The following is a 15,671-nucleotide window of genomic DNA, read 5'->3' as shown; positions in this document are numbered from 1 at the left end:
AACATGCAAATATCAACGCGAGCGCAGTCAACCGACAAGCATGGCCCGCCAAAGTCAGGAGAGAAAGTCCATAGCAAATAAAGATACTGTTTGGGAGTGTAGGGATGAGGACGGGATTGAGTGGACGAGAGTGCACAGACGCAAAGGTCGGGTTGGCCAAAGCATGGAGGTGCCGACGCAGCCGAGATTCCGCAGCTTGGCGACGGCAACAGCTGGCGACAGTGGTGGCAGCGGTCGACGCTTGTTGCCCCACCTATCGCTTCGGCGTTGTCCGTCTTTGCTTTGGGGGGGGGGCTTCGATCGAGGATCCACAGCGCGCAGCAGCCGCTTCAGCTCATCCATGCCATTGCGATATGCAATGCCGAGGGCGGTGTGTCTACTGAACAAACACCTTGCCATTTGGTGGTCTCCATGAGCCTTTTTCGATCTGAACGTCGTGCGGCTCGCTCCAGCCGGACACCGGAAAGGCATTTCCATCGCTCTTGAAGCCGGAATCAAAAGGAGACAGTGGCGCAAGTCCTTGGAGAGCCAGGCCGGGGTTGCGGTCGTGGCCCTGAACTGACGACTGGGTGAATTGGTTTGGGACGGATGAAAACAGGGCGTTTGCACCAACGGGGGAGAACGGGGAAGTTGGCCCCATCATCAGCGACTGTCGGTATCCACCCTTATCGATGCTAGCGGGACCCATTGGAGAAACCAGCCCAGGACTGGCCATAGGGCCCATTGACGACATTCCCCCCATCAGACCGTCATAGCCGATCATGGGCTGCTGCTGAAATTGTCTGGCAAAGCCGTTGTTGCCGACCGTGATTGCGAGCTGGGGGTGCGGATGCATGTGCTGCTGAGGTTGCTGGTGCTGATGATGCTGTGGCTGCTGGGGCTGCGCTTGCTGCTGTTGGTGGTGGTGGTGATGTTGCTTGTGTTCGGCTGCCTGGGATCGTCCCCACGAAAGTCTGACACGATGTCCACCTGCAGTCACAAAGGGGAGACTCGGCGTTAGAATAAACAACCAACGGGGCTGCGTCTTGAGAGGACATACGCTCATCTTGCTCCGGGGCAGCTTCCTGGCACGCACTCACGCACCCACAACTGTGGCATCGTGCCGCCCGTCGCCACGCAGGCGGATGATTTTGATCCGTTCCAGTCGGATGCATCCGTCACCAATCACTCAGCACCTACCGATCGCGAATCCATTCATCTGCTGAATTGCGAGCTCGGCGCTGGCACGGGTCGTAAATTGCACAAATCCGCAGCCTTTGCCAGGCGGGATCTTGACGCTGATGATTTCGCCAAAGGGCTGGAAAAACCCAGCGAGGTCATCCTCGGCCAGATGGCTTGCAAGTCCGCCGATGAATACGGTGGTGTTGTTTGGATCGCTCTGGTGGTTGGCCGCAGCGGAGGCCCCCGAGATCTTGGCCGATCCCTTGCTGTGGAGAGCAACACCGCCGGCAAAGCCTCCATATGGCATCTGCTGAGGGACAGCAGGAATACCGGCGATCAGGTGTCCCTGGTGTTGCATGTACTGCGACATCAGTGCATTCTGCGTGTGGCTGGAGCCTCCGCGTGTCTTGGGGGTCGCCAGGGAAATGCGGATGGGGCGAGAGCCGATGACTTGGCCCTGCATTTCTTGGAGGGACCGCTGCTGATCCGCCTCCTCGCCGAAGCGCACAAAGCCATAGCCTGGCCAAGCATGTCGCCAAGCCCTATGTCAGTACAACGTCTTCAAACCGGCGTGTCTTGTGTCGGTCATGAGCACCCCCCCCCGCATCATACATCAATATCGAGCTCTGTTCACCCAGGCAACTCACCTCGCGACATGCCCGTGAGCGGGTCCGTAACCACCTTTGCAGATCTTGTCGAGGTGTAGCGATTCTGGAATGTTTGCTGTTGATCGCGGAGCCAATCCGGCAACGTAGTGTGGATCATGATTTAGATGGCAGTCGAAGCAAATAGAGCATGAGCATGGCCTCTGGCTCGCAGACATCGTCACGGACTGATAGCTTTCTCGGACAAGTGCGCTGTCGCCTTACCAACAAAAGCAAGTCACCAACATCCTGAGACAGATCGCCGACAAAGACAGAATATTCTACCACTCGGTCGTCCCTGAGTAAAAGATCATGTTAAACGATAGTCTGCGGCAAACGAACGCTCCGTGTATCTACCAGTACACATGCTCAAAGTCCGGTCAGCCCATCCGCAGGCGCACGGTACGTACTTTCGATCAACCATGCCGCCTCCAGAGGCCCAGTTCAGCTTGAAGACCCGGTTGGTGCCCGGGATCGGGGTTGAATTAAAGGTGTTGAGACATCTGGCGGCGTTGGCGTGGGAGCTGAAATCGAGAAAGCAATATCCAGCGTTGACCCTTCAGCGAGTTCGACGGTAATAGCAGGTTAGCAGTGAGGGCGAAGGGCAGCACAAGGCACAGCAAAGCCGCCACTCTCTCGGTTGGATCTAGCTGTCTGGCTGATACCAGAACCCATCCAAAGGCAGAACCCAGTCGCCCGATCGTACTTACGACGAAAACTTGTCTCGAATCATCTTGATTTGGACGGTTTCACCCAGCATCCCCCTGATCCGCCCAAGCGAGCAGAGTGAACGCAGGGCCGATGGACCAAGCCGGAAGCATGTGCACACGGAGAATACGACCGGAGGATTCCAGAGTCAAAGGGAGGGCACGCCGTTTTAGTGATAGCAGCGCAATGCATTCGGTCAAGATCGAGCGGCTACGAGGCCACAGTGCTTGCAACTGACGTTTCTTGGCCAGTGCTGTGCATGCTCGGCCGGAGAGCTGCTGAGAGCTCTTTGGATCGCCCTCAAAGAACAGACCCGGCTCGGTATCACCCAGATCCGCACAGCGCAAATCGACAGCGGTCCCATTCAGCGATAGCAAGAGGGAAGGGCCACCAACCAGAGCTGCTTGATGTAGTTTTCATCCATGGCTGGGTCCAAGTCGCCCATCCAAAGAGTGGTTTTTGTATCGGATGGCTGTGTGTTGCTACCGTTGACGAGGTGCGGCGATTGGGACCGGGGCTGGGACGATGGAGGCAGCGTCGGTTGCCCCACCGACTGCGAGGGCTGGGGCGACGACTGCGACGGAGGCTGCTGCAGAAGGAACTGCGTCTGCGACGGGGACTGGGCAGTTGACTGGGCCGAGATCGGCGAGGGCTGGGAGCCTTGGAATGGCTGTGGTGGTTGTGGCTGTCCTTGCCCAGCGGGCCGCTGTGAATTAGGCCCCGGTGCAAATGGCATTGGAGATTGAAGTGGAAGCGACGACAACGGCGGTGTCTGCATCAGCCGAGAGTCCCAGACCGACATTTTTGGCTATTTCGGAGGCAACAAGAGAGCAAATAGTGTGTGTGTGGGGGGGTAATCAAGAAGATATGTGCGGACAAATATCGGAGGAATGATGGAGGGGGGAAGATATCCGCCGGTGTTAAGTGAAGCGCAGATCGCTCGGGAGTGCAGGAGGAGAGCAGTAGTCCGTTGGGGTTTCAAACCAACAGTCGGTCGCCAAGAGAAGGCCAAGCAGGGCTCGTCGGGAGGATGAGGGAAAGGGAGGAGGGCCGCAGGAGGATGCAGCAGGCAGGCGAGGAGCAAGAGCTGGGACAATGACAGCCGAAAGGGTAGGAACGATAATTTTTTTCGATGATAGGAACAGAAGAGGCCAGAGGGGCGCTGGGCTGCAGACGAGACAAGATCAATTGCAGGAGGGGTGGATGAACGGAGAGACGTCTTGGTGCCCAGCCGACAAACAAAGAGCAAAAGCAAACGAAACTCTGCAGAGACCAGACCGAAACCAAGACGGCGAGAGAGAGGGCGAGCGAGACGCCGCAGCAATATCAACGGGGTTCTGGCTGGAGCTGGGCAGATTCACGCACGCAGCAGAAGAGGGATTCAGAACAGCAATCGACGGCAGCGCGCAAGCCGATCCGCACTGTATGCAGTGCGGGCAGTCGAATGGACGCTGCAAGACCACCAGCCAGCCCCAGCCCTTCTCGCGGCGACTGCTCTGGCGATGCAACAACGAGCGCTGATGCAGCTGTCGCAACATTGGCCTTGCAGCGAGCCCATATACTTCACAGCGAGCCCATCCTCTCCACAGCGAGAACACCTGCATCGCAGCGAGAGCATCCACTCTACAATTGCATCTGCCAAACAAGTGGCTGCACGGCACTGCGATCCATCGCTGCCATGACTGCAATCGGCGAGCCGCCTTGATAGGAGAGACAATATCAACCAATGGGGCTGACCTGCTCTCTTGGATCGGGAGTGCAGGATTGCGTCCAAGCTCGAATTGATTGGCAGAACAACCGTCCAAGAGCCCAAGCGAAGGAGGTGCGGCTGAAAGGCATCGCAGCAGCGGCGAGCGCTGTTGGCGAACAGATTGCGTTGCCGTTGAGGAATCGATACTGTTGCTGAACCCGTCCATCAAACTCAGACATCGAGCCGTGAATACAAGTACCCTATGGCCCACCAGACCCAGAGAAGGCACTTGCGATGCAATGTCGTTTGACCGGAGGCCCGCGAGATTGGATCGGCGAACGTCGCCCTTGCATTGCATCCCATTGCATCCCATTGCATCCACGGCGCGGCCGTTGAATCTGGGCGGTTGGTGTGTGAGAGAAGACTACTGGTGTGGGAAGAGGGGGCTGATCATCCACCGACCGGAGGCGGATCATGTCTGGTGCCAAGAGAGCGGTCGCTTTTTTTTACTTTTTATCATCAAAGAACCGAATGCGGTCGCCGAACCGGGATTCCATAGTTTCGCCCGGCGGCAGGAGTCGCACGATCCCGTTTTCGTCCAAGTACTCGCCCGGTCCTAGCAGATCGTGGTCGCCAAAGGTCTTTTCGGTATTCATGGCCTTGATCCAGTCGACCTCGAGCGCAAAGTCGCCGGGCTGTCGCACTAGCGAGAAGCCGACAGTTTTGATCTTGTCCCGCTCCATCGGGAACTGCCTCTTCTGAACAAAGCCATGACTTGTGAGAACAAAGTCTCGAAAAGGGATCTGAAGTCGATCGGGGACGCCCTGGTCAGTGTCTGAAAGCCTCACTGTTTCATCACAACCGCATATCTGAGGGCGAATATAGCCTGCCCGTATACCACAGCCAGGTACGGGCCAAAGCCAGGTACGGGCCACAGAGTTCGCGGCCAACTCACCATCAGAACCTCCCATTCTCCAGGCCGTTGGAAGTACAGCCGGTGCTGATACAGATATGACGGATATAGGCTGTCGGTCTGGATGTTGACGAACCATTGGCGAGTGTCGCCTTTGGCCCGGATGGCAAGATATCGAAACAGCGTCGTGTCAAACCGAGGCCGAGAGAACAGCGTCAGCGGTCGTTCCTGCAAGCGATGTGAGCCTAGTAAGCAAGGATATTCGGAAGACACGGGCTCGGCCAGCCTCGGCAGCGGCATTGTACCAAAAGGCCTAGATTGGGTACAGTCGGTAGCTGTGGTGCTTGATTGCATTCCCTCCTTGACCAGAACTCTGCAGCCATGGTATGAACCGAACAATATTTCTGTCTCGGCTTTGATCGCCAGTTGTGGCCAATACCCACCTTGGATCGGATTCCGGCGTAGCCGCTGCGCTCGATTCGAAGCCCAGGAGGGACCTCTGTGGAGAGATTTCCCCAGAAGAGTCCTAAAAAAAGACCATCGGAACAGTATTCAGACACTCTGCAATGCCCTCCGTGTCGATTGATCGCTCATCATATGCAGCTTTTGCTCCTGCTTGAGTTGTCGCTCACCTGTGTTGTCCTGGGTCAAGCCCCAATATGCTTCTGACAGGCCTGAGACCGACATTCGGGACGGAATGAATCAGTGAACATCGTGCCTCAGCCAGTGTCAAATTGTGGTCTCTCCCAGTGATCACGATCTATCCCGTAGCCGATGGCGGTTCTCGATTCATGTCGCCGTCGACGGGACTTGGTCCGATGAAGGTGCGAAATGCCGACTCTCTCCCACTGACTCCCTTCGAGCCACTTCGAGCCACTTCGATCTGCTTCGATCTGCTTCGATCTGCTTCGATCTGCTTCGATCTGCTTCGATCTGCTTCGATTTTGATACAGTGTAGCTAGTCCCACTGCATCGCTGTCGCCATCCAGTGCGCACCTAGTCTCTGGGATCTGGGGACTCCGGCCCCGGGATCAACGACCCATGCCCAAGGTCGACAAGCGCTGCGTATTTGACCTACCTCCGATATCTGCGTCCGAGCCAACGGTAAACTGCTCCAGTTCCTCGACCGAGTTGCAGCCAAACAGAGGCATTTCCTTCTTCCAGCTCATGTCAAACTTTATCGCTGGGGTGGGGTTGGTGCGGGATGATCCAGCGACAGGACGGAGTGGTTCAGCAGCGAGACGAGGCCGAGATCTCATCGATGTTGTGCAGCGCCAAAGCCTCACTGTACTTTGGGAAAGCTGTGCCATCCGCAGCGACGGAGCAATTGCAGGCCATACCAGCAACTGATTCGTCCTTGACATAGTTCCAAGATCGCTTGAAATAGGCATTGAGGACCCGCAGGCCCTGACCGAGAGTGCTCGACATGGCAGATGAATCGGCAGAAGGGGTGGGCGATGGCTGGAAGAGTTTTGCTGATCACAGTTGCGGTGGACGGCGAGCTATCGGGGCTATGGCAGTGTTCCAGCCGATGACTGCCCTCGTTGATGGCTGCACGATTACTGAGTGAGCGAGGGGAGGCTGTCGGCGACGCTTGGACGCAAAGAAAAAAGCGCCAGCAATCCGTCGCGGTGTGGCTTGGCGACACATCCGCCCTGGGTTCGGCGAGACATGTTCATGGTCGCTTGGACTTGTAGAGGTGTGTTGCTCTCTTGTGTGAGAAGCCGGCTCGCTGGATGGCAGTGTGGCAGAGGGAGAGCGACACTTTCCTCTGGAGGATGGACTCGAGCTTGCACCGCAGCACAGGACCAGTCTGGAACGGGTCCTGTTCAATCAGGGTGCGGATGACTGGACATGCCTGCTCAAAGAAAGGATCTGCGAGCTGGGACCCGGGATGGGTCATCCAGCTTGCATCCTCGGTGCCATCGATGGATGGTGCTCTTGGATACACTGAATATGGAGGCAACCTTACGCAGGCTATGGATGAGGGCGTAGCATCGCAATGCGGCGGTGCGAAAGTCGGATGTGTGGCGAATGGTCATGGCCAGCGCGCGATAACATTGGGTAACAAAATATTCGATCAATGGTCAAAAACCCGGGTGTCCCGTTTTTAATTGGATTGACTACAACAGGCATTCCATATTCGCTCTGGATGGTGATTCGCTGTCCACATACCGCGGCTGCTGCTGCCGCTGTGATTGCTTCCAGCGCCACAACCCCGCCCGACCGCTCCGACGATTTCTCTCGGTCTCTGCCCGTTTTACTCTTTCTTGTCGTGAGTTGGCTCTTGATCTTTTTGTTTGGCTGGATTCCCACTCCCACGAGGATGCGAGAGTGGATGCTGTGTGTCTTTGATCCTGCTGCTGCTGCAGAGGCTAGAAAGAAAGAGGTAAGTATCTCTGCGCCTCGTGCAGCTACAACCCTCGACAGCGGGTGTTGCCTGTCCTCGTTTACACATTCAATATCGCGCCACTTTGTCCTTTGATAGAGACTAGAGGAGATCGCGGAATCTGGCTCGTCCTACTCAGCCAGCCCTTTGGAGGCACAAGTATCGTCGTTCCCGTTGTAGTCACAGCAACCGCCCTTGACCTGGGGAATGCTCGAGTCCCCCCAGGACTTTGAAGAGAGCAGAACAATGGAGTGGCTGCATGAATTTCCCACCATTCAGCGCAACCCCATTCGGTCCGATCTGATCCCGGCATCACGATACTTGTCACGCATTCATGCGCCTCTATCAACCCACTCCATTCGCCTATCACACTACCATATTTCCTCGTTTTGCACATACATATCTTCTTCTTCGTGAAACCATACCCTTTCCGATCGACACCGCTGTTGTTGATGGAGGCATCCCTGGAGCCTTGGCTTTGCTTGCATCTTTGCATCTATTTGGTTGCATTGGGTCATTTGGGCTTGTCCCCCTCCCTCATCCAATTTGTCATTTTGATTTTTGGGTTTACTACCTTTTGCTTCGACTATTTACAATGATTCAGGGGTAGTCATCCATCTCCACGAAACAAACGCAAAACAAAGCACATGACCCCGATCATCACTCTGCTGCTCTTGCCCCCCCCCTGTCGCGGGTCCCCCTCCCACTCCCTCGATACGATAGCCTACAAGTTGCCCTTGGCGTTGCTCAAGGTATCAGCCGCCAGTGACATGACACGGGTCCATCAAACATCAAGACAAGACAGTATCCTGTTTCAAGATTCAAATGCAATGAAAAACAGTGTGGCCAGTGTATGGCTGATGGAGGTGACGTGCGGTGAAGGGAGGCAAATGAGGGAATCGCTAGATAAAGCAGGCGTGCGGAGGTGGGAGCAGTCAGCGGATGCAGAGCGAGAGAATGCAGGTATGTCGGCGTGGCTTTTGAATGTCCTTTTGTTGATACTTTTTGTTTTCGTGGATGTGTTTTGACGTGGTGTCCAGCAAGGCTCCTGGGCGGCAAGAGCGTGCAAGTCGGCGTTATCCTGTTCAGATGGCGTCCTTGGACACACTGGCAGAGGTCCAGGTGGTGATGGTGGGGCCCGTGTCAGTTGCAGTCGATTCGCAAGATTCAAGGTGACTCGGAAGGTGGTCGTTTCGGCGCTGGAGGCAAAAACAGGTAATCTCGGATGCGTTAGCGGCAGTGGAAGCGAGGAGGGGGGGGGGACATGGTACCTAATCCCACTCGTGCTGGTCTGCTATCGGCTTGCAATTGGCTGCCAATGGACCTCCCACTTCCATCGGGACTCCATAGTCAGGGCATCAAATATATCTTTCTCTCCTTCGCAACGGCGCCATACCTTCTTCCTTTCGGGCAACATGCACGCCGTCATCCTGGCAAAGCAGCGTGTGTAGAGGTCACAAAGTCGCTCTGTTGTGCCAAAGACGACAAGCAGCAGATAGCCGAGGACCATGATCACGTAGAGGGTGAGGGATGCCGACAGGGAGTTATCGTAGGTGAGCGGCTTGGGACGCTGGCCGATCACCGAGAGGCTGGTGAGGGTATCGTAGATATTGTAAACGGCGTAGGGCATGCCGAAGAAGCCCATGGTCAAGCTGATTATCATCAGCCGGATCAGGAGATGGCTGTGGGCTCGAGGGACGTGTTGGTATAGCTTGGCGAGGTCCTGGCGGTTCTGGATGATCTTTACGAGAGTGAGGGCTGACGAAGGTGGGTCAGTGCCATGGCAGGAAGGGAGGGGAGACAGGGGGGCTGGGGACTGGGGGAGACAGGGGAGACAGGGGAGACGGTGGCAAGCTCGCGGCGCCGATACATACTTGCGGCCAGGAATCCAAAGAATCCACAAATGAGGATGATGGTGTCGTGAACGAGCATGGCGTAGAGGGGCCCGTAGCTGTCCAGGCTGATAGAGCAGTGTCCGAACGTCGGCTGGCCCTGCCACTGGCCGGGATTGACCCAGAACCAGATGGATCCCAGGACAGGCAGAGCCACCATGATCAGATACAGCGCCCACGACATCAGGCGGTATCGGATGAGGGCTCGATTGAACAGGCAGTGAGGGGCGCTTGCATAGTAGAGCATCACGCCCAGGAGGAAGGCTGTTGAGGGCGAGGGGACGGAGACGCTATCCGTAAGAGACCATCATGGCAACGCATCGAGTCTGTTATATGCCGGTGGTCACCGGACTCGTTCGACAAGGCCGTCATCCTGTCAATCAAACGCACCCCTTCATCGAAGGTACATCCCCGGGGCGAATGCACATCTGCTGGCTGGATGCATGCCACCCGCGCATCCACCGCTCATGGACCTCACAACTCGCTCAAAGACCCCCATACACAGCCCTCCGCCAATGCGCACGGCCGCTCGATGTCGGTTCTCTCGCTTACCGTTGCAGTACGAGGCCAGGCCCGTGAACGAGTTCCAGCCAGCCGAAAAGTTGCATAGCTTGACGATCCATGCCGAGTTTGGCGACAGCGCGCTGGCCGAGGAGGAAGAGCCGGCAGCCTGGCTGATGACATCAAAAAAGATGGTCTCGCCGTAGATCTGCTGCACCGTGATGATGATCAGTGCGCCCACGTTCTGGCCCAGTGTGGCCATGATTAGACCCGGCAGCGGAATGAGCGGGCTTGTGGGCGACTCGGTGGCCTTGGAGGCAACCAGGTGCAGTCCCAGCAACAGCGTGAGCAGAGGACAGAGGATGGCCAGGAAGATGAGAACAACGAGGACCATGGTGAATCAACGAGGGATAAGGGGGGAGAGTCAGGGCGCTGCAAGAGGGAGCCGATGATGCAGAGCGACGCAGGGCTCCTTCGAGTCCGTCAAAGACGCTGTGGACGGGCTTGAAGTCGGCGCGGGGCCTGGGCTCTGATTTGCGGCGCTGGTGTCAAGCGCCGAGCTCGATTTGGTGGATGCGGGCTGTAGGGTCTGGCAGGTCGGTGAAGCCGGCTTGCGAGGCCAAGACGCCAGTGCAGAGGAACGGGAGGGCAAGCGGGACAGAGATGGGGGCGGAGGGGCGAGCGGGCGAGAGAGCGATGAGATCCTTTCCTGGTCCAAGGTCCAAAGAACCGAGAGGGAAAGACCAGGAACGGACAAGCAAGCCGCAGGGCGGGTGGGCCGGGGAGCCCGAAACCGCAAAGAGCGCGCGGGGCTCCACCGCGTGGGATTCGCTGCGGTGGTGGGGGACAACAATTTCGTGGCGGCTGGCTCGACGTTGGGCAGTTGCTGCCGTTGTTGCGACTGGATTGGCGACGACATCCATGTCGCTGGTCACCCGCGTGAATGGCCAGAAGAGAGCGCGAGCAGAGAACGTGGTGGTGGGGGACAGGCGCTTCCCACAAGCAGGTATCCTCCAACGGTCGTGATGGGGTCTGTATCTCGGCAGTCACTCGGTGCACAGGGTCTTTGGCCAAAGCCGATGCAATCTTTGTTGATTGGGGGAGCATCCCAGTGATGACCGGGAACCAAGATGGGTGGTTGAGAAGGGGACCATGCATGGATGGCCGAGCGGGAAAGGGAGGAGGGGGGCGGATGGCTGTGGAGTGCCAATGGCAAAGGAGACGAGGAGGGGGAAAGAGTGCAGACAGCAGAAGGAAGCAAGGAAGGAAGCAAGGAAAGAGAGGGAGGGAAAGGAGCTGTGCCAAGCAAGTTGTGCACGGCCTCGTGGATTTGCAGGCATCAGAAGCTACACAGGGGCATCTCAGGACGACTGGACTCCGGCCCCAAAGCCGATGATTTTGCTGTACGGAGGAGGGCAGAACGCAGGATATCGACCAGAGTCGAGGGCAGGAGACACAGCCGGGTCGGTCGATCGGCGTTGACGGTGCCGTTCCGGTGAGATTGTTGCCGCGGGTCAGAGGAGCAAGAGCGAGAAAGGCATTAGAACACCATCCATCGAATCTATTCGCACGGGCTACCGTATCTGCATTTATTACACAGGTAGAAACGGGGCGGGGTCGATAGGGAGGGAGGAGAGAAGAGAAGAAGGATAGAAATATATCTGGGCAGACACTGGGGGACGGGTGGAATCGCAGTTGCATGAAGGGATATGATGAAGCGATGAATGGGTGCGATTTGGGCAGCAAGATGTGAAGATGAAGAATATAGGATACATGATGGTGGTGGTCCTCGGAGCCGCAGCAACAGCGAGCTCCTCTCAAATGTCCTCCAAGGATGTGCATGCGAGGACTATGTTGGTCCAGTGCATCAAATGTGGTGGCGGGTGGGTAGGTGGGGAACAGAGATGTGCCAATGCAGGCAAGCAGGCGTTTGCTGCGAGCCAGCGGATAGACATATGACAGCGATGAAAGGCATCGGAGGACGGCATCGATCCGTTGGAACGAGCACATCACTCACTGGTGCTTCCAACTGGCGTCGATATGAAGGCAGCGCGGAAAGCAGAGAGTGGAGAGTGGGGAGTGGGGAGTGGGGAGTGGAGAGTGGAGAGTGGAGAGTGGAGAGTGGAGAGTGGAGAGTGAATGAAAACGGGGAAGGAGGGGTAAACCCAGTTGCACAAGGGGGAGGCAGAGTGCGCGGACACCCCCCACAGATACGGGAAGGCGATGGTAAAGAAACGGCGCACGACATAAGCAATCGGACGTAAGAAAGGTAAATAAATAAAGCTCGGCTCGGCTCGGCTCGGCCCGGCCTCATCCAACTCCACGTCACTCCAAACGGACGGAATCAAAAGCCAAGTACCTCTTCGGGGGAGCGATGGGCTCGCCGTGCGGATTCCCGATCGTCAGGGCCGGGATGGTTTCGGCCGACGAATGATAGGGATCGCTCTGGGGCAATATGCTCTCGGTCGATTGGCTGAGGTCGTGCACGCTCCGGTCTGGTGAAATGTACGGGTCAGTCGTGCGGTTTCTCAGGTTGCCCGCGGTGGGAGATGTCGCGCGCTTGACTTTGTCCGGGTCGATACTCGAGGGGCTGATGCGGTCGGTGAGGGGCGAGGCATTCTGCAACAGCGCCCTGGGATCGCCGTTGTTGATGCCCTCCAGCTCATAGGTGCTGGTCGTTGGCGAGCGAGCGAGCTCCTCCTTTGCCAGCTTGTTGGAGTATTGGAACAGCAGTGCAACACCTCCGACCTGGCGAGGGGGGGGGAAGAAGAGAGGAAACAGAACGTTGCGAGGGCGCATTAGTACACAGCCAGATCGCGTCCAGCCAGCAGGACACCGAGTGCGGCTCACGCACGATTTGCAGCACTTACAATCACAAGGAATCCGATCAGGGCCGTCGCACCCGTGGCAAAATTAGGGAAAGTAAAGAACTGTTTCAACAAAATCGAGGAGCAGATCAAAGTCGATGTCGTGAAGAACACATAGTAGATCGGGGTAACGACGGCTGTCGAAAAGTCGTTGAGGGCTTTGTTCAGGTAGTTGATCTGGGTCACGCCGCATCCAGCGACAAAGGGAATCAGCGGGTAGACCTGCCACTGGGTGAACTGGTTGTTTCCAGAGGCGGACACGACGATGGCGGAGCCGAGGGCTTGGGTGGCGACGACGACAAAGCCACCGATGAGCGAGCATATCGAGATGTGGACGATCGGGAACTTGTGGCCGTACTTGGGGCTCGCCCAGAAGATCAGTACAAAGATGACAATCACGTTGATGACGGAGTAGGGAATGAAAACTGGACGAGGAAAGTGGCAAGTGGGTCAGCAAAGGGGGTTTCGGGAAGCAGGCTCCTGGCTGTGATTCTGACGCCATGGACCGGCTTGTGTTGCGGGCGCGCCAAAGTACATCCAGGTGGCACGCAGAACTCACCTGGGTCCACAATCTTTTCGTAGAACTCGATGACGGTGAAGGGCTGGGCCTCCGGGGTATTCAGGACCACAACCATGGAGCCGAGGATGCACTGCATGCATCCGACCTTGCCGGAGAAGTTGAGCTTTTCGCCCAAGAAAAAGGACGCCAAGATCGCGCTGGAGCCGAGCGAGATGGCCGCGCAAGGAGATGGGTGACGTTGACGGCGTTAGACAGGTGCTGACGCGACAGAGCGATGGTTCGACTGTAGGATGGGAGACGATGACGCCGCTGGCCAGCATGTAGATCGTGCCAAGGGCGGCTGTCCATACCTAATGGCGACACTCAGGGCGCCGAGAGGCGTGACCAAAATGGCTGGTGCGAAGGCATAGGCAGCAAAGTTGCATACTTCTCCAAGAAGAACTACATTGGAGGGGGGGGGAGGGTTGAAAGGAGCCACCGGTTAGCCGCGATTTTTGATACGGAAGAGGGTGCAGAATGAGGAGCAGCGAATCGGCCGGCGGTGTCATCGTGTCCGTCGACCATCGAGACCATCCAGGCCAGCCAGCCAGCCAAGTCAGTGGCAGTGGCTGAGCCGGCCAGACACTGCACAGATACATCACCGATGCCGCGGCAGCGCTAATAGGAGCGGGCCGGACGGCAGGGGTGAGCCCGTTGTGTGTATGGTTGCATGTCCGCTGGCAGGCTGGCAGGCTGGCGGACGGCCTCTGGATCCAATCGACTGGGCCGGCCGATGCCTCGCACAGGCGAGCCGATCTGAGGAGCCCAGGGCTGATCTGGGAGGCTGCTCGGTAGGAAGCAACCGATGCGGCACCCGGGATCATTCGGAGCAACACCCTTGGAGAGGCTGGCCCTCTGTTCGCAGCCACCAACGGGACTGCCACCGAAAGGCCCGGTCGATGCTGCTCTTCAGGACCGGGAGGCAAAAACGGATGTAGGAAAGGACAGCAGGACTTACGGAGCACCATGCCGGTCCACCAGAGCCAGTTCTTCAGATACGCATGATCGGAGCTGCCATCCTTGAGCGACAGAGTCCCGGAGTTGATCAGACCCTTCTTCTTGAGCACGAAGGATGAGCCGATAAAGAACGCCGACGAGCAGGCCAGGATGATGCCAATGAGCTTGTGAGTGTCAAGGGAGCCATCGGCCTTGGTCAAATCGACGGTTCCTGGAGCCGTTCCGTTTGTAGACATCTTGATGTTGGATGTAGAAGCGACAATGAGTTTTAGGCGGAGACGAAAGGCAGCGGAGGGACGGCGGCAACGATGATTTGTAGATGGGGCGGATCAGATGGGTTGATGGAGATGGATGGGAAGGGAGTGGCCAAGACGGAATGGACACGGGAGTGCGCCAAGGACCGGGGGGCCGGCCGGTAATGAGCCAGAGGGAGGCAGGGGCGGGAGGAGGAGACACCGACTGTCTTGCCCTGGGGAACCGAACAGAACGGAGCGAATGACCGAGGAAGGAGAGGAGGCAGATGGGGTTTGGCCAGGCAGTCAAGCAACCCCAGAAGAAATGCGTCGAGGGAGGGGGGCAGGACGGAGGAGCGACGGAAGGAGAGGGGCGAGGCCAGCCGAGAGGGGGCGACACCGAGACCAGCACCGAGAAGACGGCGAGGCGGCGGACAGGAGCGGCAGTGGTGTCCACAGAGACAGTGGCCCTGGGGCCCGTCGGCGAGAACGGGGCTCGCTGGGTCGCAGGGCTGGACAACGCGGCTCTCGGGCACAGTGCGCTGCGGCCGCGGATAGCAACAAGACAGCGGCTGTTAATAGCGTCTGTTGAGGTGTCCCTGTTGATAGCGCCAAGGGCAAACAGGGACAATCGATGCCAAGGCGCCAGTGCCTGTGTGTGTCTGTGTGTGGGGGGGGGGAGGTTATGCTGGCAACGCACACCAACAGCAACAGCAACAGCAGCCGCTGCAGCAGCCGCGCCGTGTGTCGCATCGCCTTCCCTTTGCGGCGCTTGCGCTCCCTTGGCATCTGGGCTTGGCGGCCCTTGTGCTGCCCAGCGAGCGCGTCAGCCGTGTATGGACAAACAGACGACGCGGCCCCGTGCAACCCCGCCGTGACCAGAAAGGAAACCCTGGATCGCCACCGCCGCGTTGCGCATGCGCAGCCGTTCGGCGGCAGCGCCTTCCGGGGCGGCGGCAACAGGCCCCGCACCGCCACCGCCTGGATCTGCAAGGGGCTCGATGTCCAGCGGCGACGGTTCCCGGATGCACCGACTCGACGGCTGCACCCTCGCGAGGGTGCAGGACGAGCGTCGCTGCCAGGCAAGGTTGTATCGGTGGAGACGGGGACGAGGACGAGGACGGGGACGGGAGGACAGCGACGACGCCGACGAGGCT

The 15,671-nt window shown here is 57.8% G+C and overlaps 5 protein-coding genes across 5 annotated transcripts; 1 reads left to right on the top strand and 4 right to left on the bottom strand.

The window, feature by feature from the left end:
* Nucleotides 1-190: 190 nt before the first annotated feature.
* On the bottom strand, nucleotides 191-3,506 carry BJ171DRAFT_278644 (uncharacterized protein). Its single transcript, XM_053106886.1, has 7 exons — nucleotides 2,909-3,506; nucleotides 2,516-2,569; nucleotides 2,216-2,362; nucleotides 2,031-2,103; nucleotides 1,809-1,884; nucleotides 1,180-1,680; nucleotides 191-969 (listed from the first exon to the last, which is right to left on the bottom strand). The coding sequence occupies exons 1-7, from the start codon at nucleotides 3,313-3,315 to the stop codon at nucleotides 377-379; spliced, it is 1,851 nt and encodes a 616-aa protein (XP_052969709.1). The 5' UTR covers nucleotides 3,316-3,506; the 3' UTR covers nucleotides 191-376.
* A 1,203-nt stretch (nucleotides 3,507-4,709) lies between these two features.
* On the bottom strand, nucleotides 4,710-6,683 carry BJ171DRAFT_638411 (complex I intermediate-associated protein 30-domain-containing protein; the record flags this gene model as incomplete). Its single annotated transcript, XM_053115743.1, has 6 exons — nucleotides 6,457-6,683; nucleotides 6,195-6,299; nucleotides 5,749-5,790; nucleotides 5,560-5,642; nucleotides 5,159-5,344; nucleotides 4,710-5,006 (listed from the first exon to the last, which is right to left on the bottom strand). The coding sequence occupies exons 1-6, from the start codon at nucleotides 6,542-6,544 to the stop codon at nucleotides 4,710-4,712; spliced, it is 801 nt and encodes a 266-aa protein (XP_052969708.1). The 5' UTR covers nucleotides 6,545-6,683.
* A 1,315-nt stretch (nucleotides 6,684-7,998) lies between these two features.
* BJ171DRAFT_278595 (uncharacterized protein) lies at nucleotides 7,999-8,666 on the top strand. Its single transcript, XM_053106883.1, has one exon. The coding sequence runs from the start codon at nucleotides 8,153-8,155 to the stop codon at nucleotides 8,531-8,533; it is 381 nt and encodes a 126-aa protein (XP_052969707.1). The 5' UTR covers nucleotides 7,999-8,152; the 3' UTR covers nucleotides 8,534-8,666.
* BJ171DRAFT_493268 (uncharacterized protein) lies at nucleotides 8,169-10,640 on the bottom strand. Its single transcript, XM_053109899.1, has 4 exons — nucleotides 9,950-10,640; nucleotides 9,380-9,661; nucleotides 8,902-9,263; nucleotides 8,169-8,704 (listed from the first exon to the last, which is right to left on the bottom strand). The coding sequence occupies exons 1-4, from the start codon at nucleotides 10,290-10,292 to the stop codon at nucleotides 8,591-8,593; spliced, it is 1,101 nt and encodes a 366-aa protein (XP_052969706.1). The 5' UTR covers nucleotides 10,293-10,640; the 3' UTR covers nucleotides 8,169-8,590.
* A 323-nt stretch (nucleotides 10,641-10,963) lies between these two features.
* Nucleotides 10,964-14,825, bottom strand: BJ171DRAFT_493266 (magnesium transporter NIPA-domain-containing protein). The gene is made up of 7 exons (XM_053109898.1): nucleotides 14,742-14,825; nucleotides 14,283-14,517; nucleotides 13,636-13,726; nucleotides 13,325-13,482; nucleotides 12,769-13,190; nucleotides 12,258-12,646; nucleotides 10,964-11,299 (listed from the first exon to the last, which is right to left on the bottom strand). Exons 2-7 carry the CDS (start codon nucleotides 14,515-14,517, stop codon nucleotides 11,260-11,262), a joined length of 1,335 nt encoding a protein of 444 aa, XP_052969705.1. The 5' UTR covers nucleotides 14,742-14,825; the 3' UTR covers nucleotides 10,964-11,259.
* Between the last annotated feature and the right edge of the window lie 846 nt (nucleotides 14,826-15,671).

Source organism: Polychytrium aggregatum, assembly GCF_025602895.1.
Source record: "Polychytrium aggregatum strain JEL109 chromosome Unknown BJ171scaffold_7, whole genome shotgun sequence".
NCBI classification, from domain to species: domain Eukaryota; kingdom Fungi; phylum Chytridiomycota; class Chytridiomycetes; order Polychytriales; genus Polychytrium; species Polychytrium aggregatum.
Note: the sequence above shows the minus strand (reverse complement) of the source record. Positions and strands in the feature narration are given on the sequence as shown.